The sequence below is a fragment of the Pseudopipra pipra genome, chromosome 3, assembly GCF_036250125.1.
Source record: "Pseudopipra pipra isolate bDixPip1 chromosome 3, bDixPip1.hap1, whole genome shotgun sequence".
Lineage (NCBI taxonomy): Eukaryota > Metazoa > Chordata > Aves > Passeriformes > Pipridae > Pseudopipra > Pseudopipra pipra.
The window spans coordinates 39209183-39221354 of record NC_087551.1 but is presented as its reverse complement, the minus strand read 5'-3'; the positions used below and the strand labels follow the sequence as shown (position 1 = coordinate 39221354).

General features: G+C 34.0%; 1 protein-coding gene across 4 annotated transcripts in view; it reads left to right on the top strand.

The window, feature by feature from the left end:
* Window positions 1–12172, top strand: part of RYR2 (ryanodine receptor 2) — a 394356-nt gene that overhangs the window by 228105 nt on the left and 154079 nt on the right. For all 4 annotated transcript variants that reach the window (XM_064648733.1, XM_064648734.1, XM_064648732.1 and 1 more), the window contains 5 exons: window positions 196–412; window positions 631–735; window positions 4126–4229; window positions 8409–8492; window positions 10014–10173. In XM_064648733.1, coding sequence (XP_064504803.1) covers window positions 196–412; window positions 631–735; window positions 4126–4229; window positions 8409–8492; window positions 10014–10173 — 670 coding nt within the window. The remainder of the gene's footprint in view (window positions 1–195; window positions 413–630; window positions 736–4125; window positions 4230–8408; window positions 8493–10013; window positions 10174–12172) is intronic.

Sequence of the window (12172 nt, the reverse complement as noted above, 5' to 3'; positions counted from 1 at the left end):
TATAACCTCCTGCATCATAAACACCAGCACCAGTTAGAGAAAGTGGAACTGTAAATAATGCAAAGAAGCTGCAACATTGAATTTTTTTCCTTTTTTTTTTTTTTTAATGGCATTTAATAGTTGTTAGGCTTACAAACTGATTAGACTTGACACCAGGGGTTTCTCAGTAATCTAAAGTAGCTCTGATGTTTACAGGGTACGTTTCTTGCTTGGAGGTCGCCATGGAGAGTTCAAGTTCCTTCCTCCACCTGGATATGCCCCTTGCTTTGAAGCTGTCCTACCAAAAGAGAAGCTGAAAGTGGAGCATAGTCGAGAATACAAACAAGATCGTAGCTATACAAGAGACCTGCTGGGTCCCACTGTCTCTCTGTCACAAGCAGCTTTCACTCCAGTTCCTGTAGATACTAGCCAGGTATGGAAACGGAAAGATTTCATTTTCCTTTTTAAACACACATATTGTAGGACTGTATTACTTCACATTTGATTGAATTTGCAGCTTGTCTCAAACTTGGTTTTTTATTGGGATTTGTTGAGAGATCTGGTTTGTACAAAGTTTGTTCTGTTATAAAAGTTTGGGTGATCTATCAAGTAACTTATTTGTCATAGCCTCTTTCTCTCTTCTCTCCTTAGATTGTTTTGCCTCCCCACTTGGAAAGGATTAGAGAAAAATTAGCAGAGAACATTCATGAACTTTGGGTTATGAATAAGATTGAACTTGGCTGGCAGTATGGACCAGTATGTACCTTCAAAATTAATTTTCTGTTAATTGCATAGTATTATTCAGCATGCTAGTTTAAATCTGCTAATGGGACTGCATTTTTTATCATCCTTCCAAAACTAGTAAGATTTTAGATACCTTCACACCAGAAGCAGGTGGAAACAAACAGTGCTTGTGTGTTTTTGAACCAGAATTTTGGTGCTAAATCTGTTTGGTGCTGCAATTTTCAGCCAGTCTGTCAGCACAGAAAGCACATGGTGGGTTTTTCACCTTCTGTTTGTTCTTTCAACAATAATTCAGTTGCCTGATGGAGCAAGCCAGTGAAAGCAGTTATTCTTCGTTCTCTTCACATGATATAGCTCTTTCAGAAATCCCAAATTTATTTTTCATGAAAAATAAGTATTGCCTGTAGGAAATTTCATTAAATCTGCTTTTCTCCTGCCTTCTCTCCACTTCTTCAGTCTCATGTCTGTATTAGGTGCTCCAAATAACTATTATCTCTTTTCTACTTTTCATGGGGTATGAAAAAAAATTCTTTTTGAAGTTAATCAATAAAAATGTATCCGAGCTTGTTATTTGGATCCCAAATGCTGGTGTTTATGAAGAAATTGCTGTGAAGAGTATATAGAAACATATGTCAGGTACCAGATAAAAGTGTAAAAACATAGGTAATCCATTTTTGTTACAAAAAAGATTTTGGTCTTCAGAGGAGTTCAGGTACAGATTTAATGTAACTAGACATAGTTATTATATTTGGTGTGGCAAATAAAATATTTAAATAACAGAGAATTTCTCTAGATTTTGTTGTTGTTGTTGATACCCCACCAAATCAAACACAACCCCCCAGTTAAATTAGCATATCAAAACATTTTAATTTTGTGAAGTAGTCTGCAGAAATTCTTAGTGTACCATTACTTACCAATGAGAATGTTATTTGTACAGTTGAACACTACTTAAACAATATATAATATGTATCAAGTTAGGCAGCAGTAAATTTAGTTATATTTGAAATAAAAATAGGTGCTAAATCTTATAAATTTTCTAGCTTTCTCTCTCTAGAGGTAGTGTTCTGTGATAGGATGTGCTCACTTTGGGAATGTGGCAAAGTATATGCTGATCATCTTCTGGAGATTGACTCCTTAATCATATTGGTTTCTCACCGATGACTTCATCAATTTAAGCCACTGTGGTCAGTTCTATTTATCTGAATGGATGCACTGCAGTTACTGAGTATTGAGGGGAGGCATGGAACACATATTAGCTGGTTTAGATGCACACGAGTCATCTGATCTTAGTAAGATTTGGTCTTTTTAATTCAGAGCAAGATGTGCTATATGTAGTAGTTAGTGGTGTTTTTTCACCCAGTCAAAAAGTTTAAAGGCTGAAAGACAGACAATCTATAAATTTAAATGGCCTTCCATATTATTAAAAAAATCTACTGTAGATTTTACATTTTATAGTTTACATTTGATATTCCCTTCTACATATATGTTTTATCAGATCTATATGTAGTATCCCCAAAATGATACCTCATATTGCATATGATATTACTGCCGCATTCTACTCGTGTAACAAAGTAAAATAGCAAGCTAATTTAGCAAAATTTAGGACTTCATTAACTGGCTTCCTTATAAGTTTGAATATGTGTGCTACCTATTGAAATCATCAGATGCATCTGCATATCTTTATTTCTGTTAAACATCTCTGTATATTTAAAATCATTGACAAAAATTAAGAATTGATAGGTGTGATGAGCTCTGCGACTAATATAAAGTATTTGCAAGGCAGTAAATTTTTACGTTGTGTCCAGAAAAAAAAAGTGATGTAAAGACAACCTGCAAATTATGTTTACTATATAATAGAATTATTATACATTGTTGCTGTAGAGCAAAAGGAGTGTCAGTAGGGGAATGAATTAACATTGGAATTCTGAGGAAAACACCCGCCATCCAAGGCTTAAATTAGCCGTACACAGCTCAGAGACTATACTCAATTTTTATTAATGGTGAGTACTGTAGATCTTAGAAAGAACTCTGGAAATAAACATTTTCAGTGTCCACTAAAAGATGTTTCTCATTTTAGCTTCTAATGATTTTTATCAAGTAGCTTGACAGTTGAATTGGCTGTATTGTCTGTCCAAAGAACATTAATCCCATCAAATGAATATAAATATCACCTAGAGATTGTAAATATTTTTCAATCTAAAATATAAACAACTGGCTGTTGTTCAATTTGAGAATTATTATGTGCTTAGATCAAAATGCAAAAAATATGTTACTGAGAAATATTATGGAGAAATGTGATTTTTTTTCATGAGATTGAATAAACCACATTGAGTGAGGGGGTTAAGAACAATATGGAAAAAGTATGACAGTTAGGCTTCTACCTCAACTGGTAACATTCAATTTTCCAGCAGAATTATGTGATTGATCCAAAGTCAATAACGCTATTTTTCAATAACTTCCACTTTGTGGCTTTAAAGATTATTATAAATGGTGAGCTTATGGTCCATCAAACATAGACATGAAAGTGTTATAATATATGGTTTAAAAAGGCACATCAACTGAGCAAATGTTAACGCTTTCATTGGGATCTTTTAGCTAATATTTTCAAACTAATGGTTTTTTATCAAGCACCTTCAGATTTTGTGGACTGAATTCTAGCACAAGATGGTAAGTTGACAGCAATAGTGTTTAGTTATCCCAGCCTCCTAGGTTGCCTTTCCTGATTCTGGGCAGTAATAGACTAAAACTGTGTAGAAATAGTGCAGGTTAAAAATGTTTTTGATCAAATGTTTAAGTTTATAAAATGTGGGATTTTGTAAATTATAGTCTGTATGGCTCTGCTATCACTACAGTAAAAGGAAATTCGTATTCCACTCACATGTGACTGCTGAACAGTCACATTCTGCTTGTATGATACTGGACATGACTTAGAAAGAAACATTTTCTGAATTAAGAGATAGGGAATATTTATCTTTTATATCGTTATTTTCATTAAGGATTTAAGTACTATTTGTATCAACATATTTATATAAACTGGATGTAAAATTTTTCAAATATGAGGCTGAAGATGAGATGTTATTTTACGGGCTGTATATTCAAAGCATAGATTGCACTGTTCTTGATCTTTGCATATTTGCTCTGAACATCCATATAATAACATGTACAAATTAGCACTTATTTGAGATCTGCAAATCTGAAGTTTATTTGCAAATGCAAATTTTGCCTTGCTTGAACAGAACGATCGCGCTCTGAGAATACAGAATACTTTCTGTTTTGATGTGTTGTTCAGTTCGAGTAATTCTGACAGGATCAGCTTTAAGTACTTTGTGGATTGGACTGGTTTTACATTTCTTCTGGTTTTCAAGACACATTAAGCTTATTTCTTTACTTTTTTTTTTTCAGATTAGAGATGACAACAAAAGGCAACACCCATGCCTAGTGGAGTTCTCCAAATTGCCTGAGCAGGAAAGAAATTATAACTTGCAAATGTCACTTGAAACACTGAAGTAAGTTGCTAAGATTTTTGAAGTTTGTAGGTAAAATTTTCTAAGATGCAGTTTCCAGAATTATAAATTGACATGTAATTAAAATTCGACATGTAGTTGAGGGCAATAATATGAAAATGAGGGAGTGAGATACTTTAATGAGTAATGTATTTGGCACTGAAAATGGCTTTGATAGTCTTTTTACTATCTATGAAATTTTAGAATTATTGTGGTAATGCTGGTTATGAAATGGCAGAAACTCAGACAGTTTTCATGTAGTTTTGAGGAAAGAAACAGATTCAAGCTTTGAAAAAAATCTGCTTCTTATTTGGTTTAATTCAATTTAGTTTAATTTCTTTTAATTTTCTTTATTGATAAAGCGTACTTTGACACTCAGTAGATATTTTTTTGGATTTGACTGATGACGAACTTTGCTTCAGGACACTTAGCTGATAATTCTGTGTCATCTCTGCATACTGGCACAGAACAGACAGTAGTAGGCATTCCCTCCTTTTATGGATGAGCAGTTAGATATGTGAATGTCGTAGAAGCTCTCCAGTTGGAATGCTAGAAAATTTCAGGGGGATGTTAAAGGGTTTGTTCAAGTAATATAGTTATCTGTCTCACGAAGATACAATTCTTCACCTCAACTTTGTCAATCAAGCAGGTGCAAGTTCTTACTTTGCTGTGAATACATTGAAAAATCTGTAAGTGTTAAGTAATTTCTTCCATATGTAGCATTGCATGTAACCAACCTGTTAAAATATTTCTCAAGCTGATAAATGCTCTGTGGTGTATGTGGTTCTCAAGTCACTAATAAAATAATCTATTCTTTTTTCTCTTATTAAAAGGTAGTTGTTTTTTCCTGCTCACAGAGTTTACAAAAATGAGTGTGTCTGCAGGTGATATCAATTTTCAGTGAATATTTGTCCTATATTAAGTATTTACCATGTAAACTGATGGTACAATATAGTGTTTACACTCATAATATAAGGACTTTATGTCCTCATAGTAGAAAGTTAGGTAGAAAACACCTCCTACACTTGCAGATTTCTTCTCAGGTCAGCTTCTCTGCACTATTACCTGATCCACCATTTACCCAGTAAATAAATTACTTGGTGAAAAACATATTTATGACCCTAAGTGTTAAACAGTTTCTGGAGGGATATTTTGGCATTATTTGGAGATAAAGCATTTGTAGATAAATTGAACTGGAAGCAAGAAAATAAGTTCATATTTGTCTTCAGCTAGATATTAGAATTTCAAGGAATGTTCTTGAGACTCCTGTCAGCACAGCAGTGTGCTAAGAATTCAGAATACATTCTTCCTTTCTATTTTATGAAACTACAAAAGATAATGTCATTAACTTTCCTTATAGTTGGATCTTTTCCTAGAATAATCTATATGATATGACTCAGGCATCGGAAAAATCTTGCTCTCGTAATTAAATGCACACTTCTAATGTTTCACTACATATTAAACAAATTTTATGAGTCCTTACATGAGTACTGGTTCAGGACCCAGGGCTTTTCTAATCTAACCCTGGTAAAAAAAAAAAATCATTTTATAAACTATGGATAACTTTTATTTTAGTAATTTTATCACTTACTCTAGAAAGAACCTTTTCATTAAATGGATAATATCCAAAATAGAAAACATTCAGTTTTTCTACGGCTTTCAAAATGTGTATGCTTACTGAGCTCAGTCTTCATTACATTCTTCTGTTAGTCCTTGTTTTCTGAAATACGCATTTCTAATTTTGTAATATCATGTTATATTTATCAGGTAGACATCTGTTGTTCCCTGACTAGAATAGAAGTTTCTTGCCCAGGTTATTTCTGCAAATTTGGAAAGGTGGAAAAATTAGCACACTAATCAGTTCTAGGTGATCTAAACTGTGATATCTCGAATTGTAAGACGTCTTGACTGTTTTGTTACTGGATGCTTCTAATCTACTAGCTGTAAACCTCAGTGAGTGCAAAAAGGGGAAGAGGGAAAGAAAATATTCTTTTAAAACTTCCCTTAATAATTTTCTTCACAATTTGCATCAAAGCTGCCTACTGCATACTTGAAATACTTGCAAGACATTGAGAATTACTCTGTAATTGTGTTTTCTTTGTTGGTTTGTTGCCAACTTTGCTGCCAGCTTTGCTACCAGCTTTACTAGATGAGAGAGTCAGAAACCAAGGAAGTTCTGAGTCATATTATCCGATATGACAGTTCTTTTCAATATATTTGGATCTGTGTTTATTTTTCAATATGATTGAATATTTTATGAACTATAAAAATGATACACTGTAGGAAATGTCAAGATTCAGGAAATAGTTGCCTCTGAAAATGTCATGGGATTTAAAATATGCTTGCTCATACTGTTTCTGCACATTCTTCTATATATTTTGTAGTTTGGTCTTGTACATTTTTTTGTTTTTATGGCTCGTTATTTTGTGACTGACTTTCTCATGTCTATTTGCTCAGTTTTATGTGAAAATTGCATGTATCAGTGTGATGATGAGAGCAGCATTCAGACCCTTTTAGTTTTCTTGTTTAGGTTTGAAGTGCTTTAGTGGTCTTTCAGGATCTGTCAGTATGGTATGTCCTTTTATCCTCCTGTGCCACTCTGATATGCATTTGTTTTATTTGGGTAGAGATAATGTAGTGTCCAAATTCGTGGCTTACATTACAAGAAAATTAGGCTTACCAGAGGTTAGCTCCTCTATACTGCATTCCACTGTTAGATACGTTTCTCTTATTTATGCTGGTGATAGCTGCATACAAATCATATACTATTTATACCAGCTGAAATTTAGCTGCATGGTGTGCAGATGGTGTGTTTTGCCAGAGGTAGCCACTGCATATTGATTTCCTCATTTCTGATTTTACTGTCTAATTTTAAATCAGGTTCACAATTCATAACACTAGGATTTACTTCATGTAGCTAGCACTAAAAATATGCTGTAAGAATCTCCTTGAAACACGCAATTCATCTGCCAAGAGAAATAATGATAGAGTAGTATTTATGCTCTTTTTTTCTCCAGTCAGTTCAAGTGCAGTAAATATGGTTAAAGCAAGACTAGAAAATATTGTTTTAGCTAGTGATGAGAACAAATACAAACCTCGTTTTCCACCTTTCTTACACTTGGAGGAAATTGGAAATTAAGTCCAAGGTGTTGAAATTTGTGATTTCTTCTGTGTAATCAGTTTCAACCTTCAGATTCTGAGAAAATTCTCATCTGACTCGAAAGTGGTCTCTGACTTTTGTCTAGGATTTCTTTTCATTTCAATGTCAACACTTTAGTAACACAGCTGGCTAAAGAAACTAAGACTTTATAACCCGGTATTGAATATAATGCAGGATCAAATAACTGATGATATACAGATCAAATTCTGAAGACAAATGAGACTTAAAATTTATACTGCTGGAGAGTGTGACTGTAAGGAAAGGAAGAAGTCTGAAGTAATCAGAAACCCAATTAATACTCTCAACCCTGTTCAAAAGTTATGTAGAGAGTTTTGGTTTTCTGAAATGAACTGCATCTGGCAGAGTCAGGCCAGGGTGGGCTGCCTGGCTCAGTGGCTCTATGGCATAAGCCTTGTGGTACATGACACACTGTGTCTAGCTTGAATAAGATGCCAGTTTGGGGCTAATGCTTATCATGCATTCTACTGTCAGTCTTCTCTTCAGTAGTGTATCCTAAAAAAATCCAGATCCAACTAAAATCTCTGAATAATAGCCTCTCTTGGTAAAGAAAGCACATTCTAAGAATAACAAATGACATTTTCTGCCTTTTCTCTTTTCATCAGCTGTGATGTAAATAACATAACATAAAAAGATTTGGATATAAAGTGGTATGAATGAGTATGTAAGCAGTATGAATAAGTATATAAAGCAGAAATAATATTTCAAGGGCAGGGAATCTTTGAACTGATGCCTCATATAGATGAAGTAGACTGTATGACAGTTCCATTTTAAAGTAGCCTACTCATATTTTTATTCAAATTTTTTAGGAACGTCTTGTGGTGTTTACTTAACACTATCAGAAAGCTTATTACATATACAAAAAGGCTGGCATTGATCTTTCCATATTGTATTGTAGTAGTTTCTATTGGTCTCCTTTGTGGTATAGTGCCATTTATATTCACAGCAGAAACTCTAAATATATAAACATTGGCACTAATTTTTCTCTGATTTCTGTGTCCTAGAACCCTGCTGGCACTAGGCTGCCATGTTGGAATTGCTGATGAACATGCTGAAGAAAAAGTGAAAAAAATGAAACTTCCAAAGAAGTAAGTTGAAATTCAAATGCATCTTTTTGTTAGGCAGTGTGACTTAAGCGAACACACATTTAACAATTTGATATTTATAATGCTAGTTTTATGTTGGGCATACATTTTTGTGTATGAATTTTCTGAAATTTTCACACACCTTCATCCACAGCTTTTCTTTTAGATATTTGTGACCTAATGTGTAGACAAATTTTAGGTTTTTTGTGATTCATTGAAATGTCTGACATTCATTGTTACATATTTATTTTATATACGGATTGTACCACAGGGACTTTATAAAGAATTTTTACAGCAAATTTGTCAATATATTTAACTGTGCTGAAAATATTTGAACGTAACCCATTGAAAGTCCTTGAATGGCCATGACTTGAAGTGGAGAGAACTCATACAACTACCTGACTCTTTTTCCCAAGCAATCAACTGGCAACAGCATTGGTAGGACTGGGCTCAGGCTGGTATGGTATAGAGGTCTCCACTACCACAGATCTAAAAGCAGCTCTCATGGCTCAGCCAAGGTGCCCTGGCCTCTTCCTTAGCACCAGTGCATCCCCCCCCCACCCCAGGTTGGGAATGAAGAATTTGGGAACTTGAACACAGTTGAAATAATGGAACTGTACTTGTATATGCATATGATCTGTGTCCTCCCCCCACCAGTGCCTGGGCACAAGTGTTACCCAGTACAGCGCCTGTCTGTCTTCCCCAAACACTTTTCTCTTCCTACTCCTCTTCCCCTGTGTGTTCCCTCATCACCTGAGCTAAGGGAGGTCATGTCCACCACCACGGTGGTGCTGCATAGTGTCATAGGTTTTTGTTGCAAATTTATTAAGTCCCGTTGTGCTGCATCTGTCACCATATCCTTTACGTCCTTTATTGAAGAAGATTTGGTCATAAGTAAAGTAGGAGATTTCTGTAACTAATTGGGTGGGAACAAGTTCATAAAAGTAGCATCCCTAGGAGCGCTAAAAAAAAAATGAGAAAGTGCGTTTCTTTTCTTAACTCATGCTTTAAACATGTGTTCTTATGGTTTGAATGATAGTTAAGGTATGAAGTATTATAAAGACATACTTTTATTGGATGGACTTAATAAGTGATCTTGAATAAGCCATTTGACCTGCTCTGTCTCTCACATCCCTATGTGTAATAGGAAGAATATATTTTCTTGCTTCAGTAGGAAATAGATAAATTTTAATAAGTATTGTGAACTGCTCAGAGGTAACAATAATAGTGTTAATATAAGCATTTGATAAGCAACATTTTAATCTACTATTTTGAATATGTGGAAGTACTAAAACACTTTGAAAACATTTTTAGTTCAGACCATTTTGGGTAGCTTTCATTACCAGTTACTTCATCCCATCAAGATGTACGGCAGTGAATTATTATTCTTTATTTTCAAAGATGTATATCATATTTATGTAGATATGTTGTGTAGATGTTACAGATGTTATATTTATTTCCTTTGTGGTTTCTTTTTTTTTTTCTTACTGAAAAGTAACTGCAAGTTCTGTTCTTTTTCAACAGCTATCAGTTGTTAAGTGGATATAAGCCGGCACCTATGGATTTGAGTTTTATCAAACTGACCCCCTCTCAAGAAGCTATGGTGGATAAACTAGCAGAGAATGCTCACAATGTGTGGGCAAGGGACCGTATAAGGCAGGGGTGGACATATGGTATCCAGCAGGTAAGTGCTGACTTCAGACACTTGAAAAAGCACTTATCTATTGACATATTTCACAGTAAAATGGAAATAATGGGGATACACAATCAGGAAGAAACAACTAATGAATGTATGTCAGTCAAAGAAAACACAAATAGATACTTGAAGAAATACTGCTAAATCTTCTAGCAATATGAGACTCTTTTAAAAGCAGTATTAAAAAAACTTGGTGGTATGTTCTTGTATGCTATCTAGATTTCGGAGTGAGAAAATTGCATGCAGGAAGCTAATGTGCTCTAGTGTATTAGGAAATGTAAACATTGACTTTCACTAGGGTAATCATTTAAAGGTTTGCAGTCCTTGGAATTGAATAATTTTGTTTATCCAGGAAAATCAGCATGTAAACTTCTAGTAATTTTGCTAATATTTTTGGCAGAGGCCGTGTTTAACTGAGAATAGTTAAGTGAGTCTCAAAGTCTCAGTCCTACTTTAGTTGTTTTGTTTCAGTGAATAGAAATATTATGTGGTAGGTATCACAATGTGTTACAAGGGAGGGGTGTAAAAAAGAAGCGTGGATAGATTGTTAAAAGTAAAACTCAGGTTCTTTGGTTTCTTTAAAAAAAACCCCAAAAAACGTCAATTTGATATACAATGAGCCTAATTTAGCATTTTTCAAGACAGTTACTACATCAGTTTTCCCTTAAGAGTCTTATTTTCTATTCTTTTTGTGACTGTGAATTTTATATACAGAAAGATTTCTTCACTTCCATTAATAAATGTGTGGTAGCATATCACAGTGAAAATTTAGGCAAATTCATGGCTTGGGAAAAAAAAAAGACTTTTCATGGTTTTGCACTGAGCATAAAAGCTCACTATTTTTGCAAAAATGACAAGCAGTTGTTTTGTAGGTACATACCCTTTTCTGTCTACAAACAGTGGTTTTGTTTTTGGCAAAAATTTGAGTTATACATTTCAGTGCCGCTCATGTCGTATTTTGTTTTTCTACAGGACCAAAACTAGTTCTATTTGCAAAGCTTTTGTATAAAAAAATAAATTAATCTGGTTTAATATATATTAAGATAGACACTTAATTTCACTTCACCATGTACTGACAAAGTACATTTATGTGACAAAATAGATACTACTTATATGCATTTCAACATCATCCTCTATAGTATCTTACTATAAATCTGTCATTGTGTTACTTTATAAACTATTTAGGAAATATATGTTCTGTACTTGGATCTAGGCAGACACTGAGCCAAGTCTTGTGTTTGGAGACTGAAATGTATGTAATATTCCTGCTAGTTAAACACTGAAGATAATTCAGTGTTGGTGCAAACCCCTGCTTAACACAGGATTAAATTTTCCCATAATGCAGCATCTTTAAGTAAGAGAAGATGGCCCTTTGAAGTGCTGTTAACATTTCTGATAGAATATGAATCATAAGGGTTGGAAGTGATAATTTTCTGTTGTCAGGTAGGGGGAGCAGATTAATTCATTTTGAACTCACTGTTTCAATCCTGTGTTTATGGAGGCAGTGCACAATTCATTTCTAGAATGAAAAACTGTATGCTCAAAAGAAATATTTCTGATATATTAAACAATGCACTCAATAATTTACACTATGCCTCCCATATTTTTTATTCTTCCACAAGCCAATAATTTTAAATACATGGCCTTGCCAATCGGGAGATTTGAAATAAATGGAAGTTGGGAAATAGTTACAGCTTTGCTAGAAACTTGACATAGCCCAAAATTAAAATTAGTTTTGCACCAAAATTTATTGGTTAAGATGAAGCTAAGAAGTTTCTGGAATCAAATGCATCTCTTAGCTAATTACATTTCTAACTAGCATTGGGAAAATTTAATCCCATGACTCATGTGTAGTGAATAAAGTTTCTTGAGGACAATCTAACCTACCCTGTGTATCTGTGTATCTTTGAAAAAAAACAAAAATAATTTTACCACATTTATTGGAGTGAATTTGCAGCTAAATTATGTGTTTTCTGAATTAGCAAGA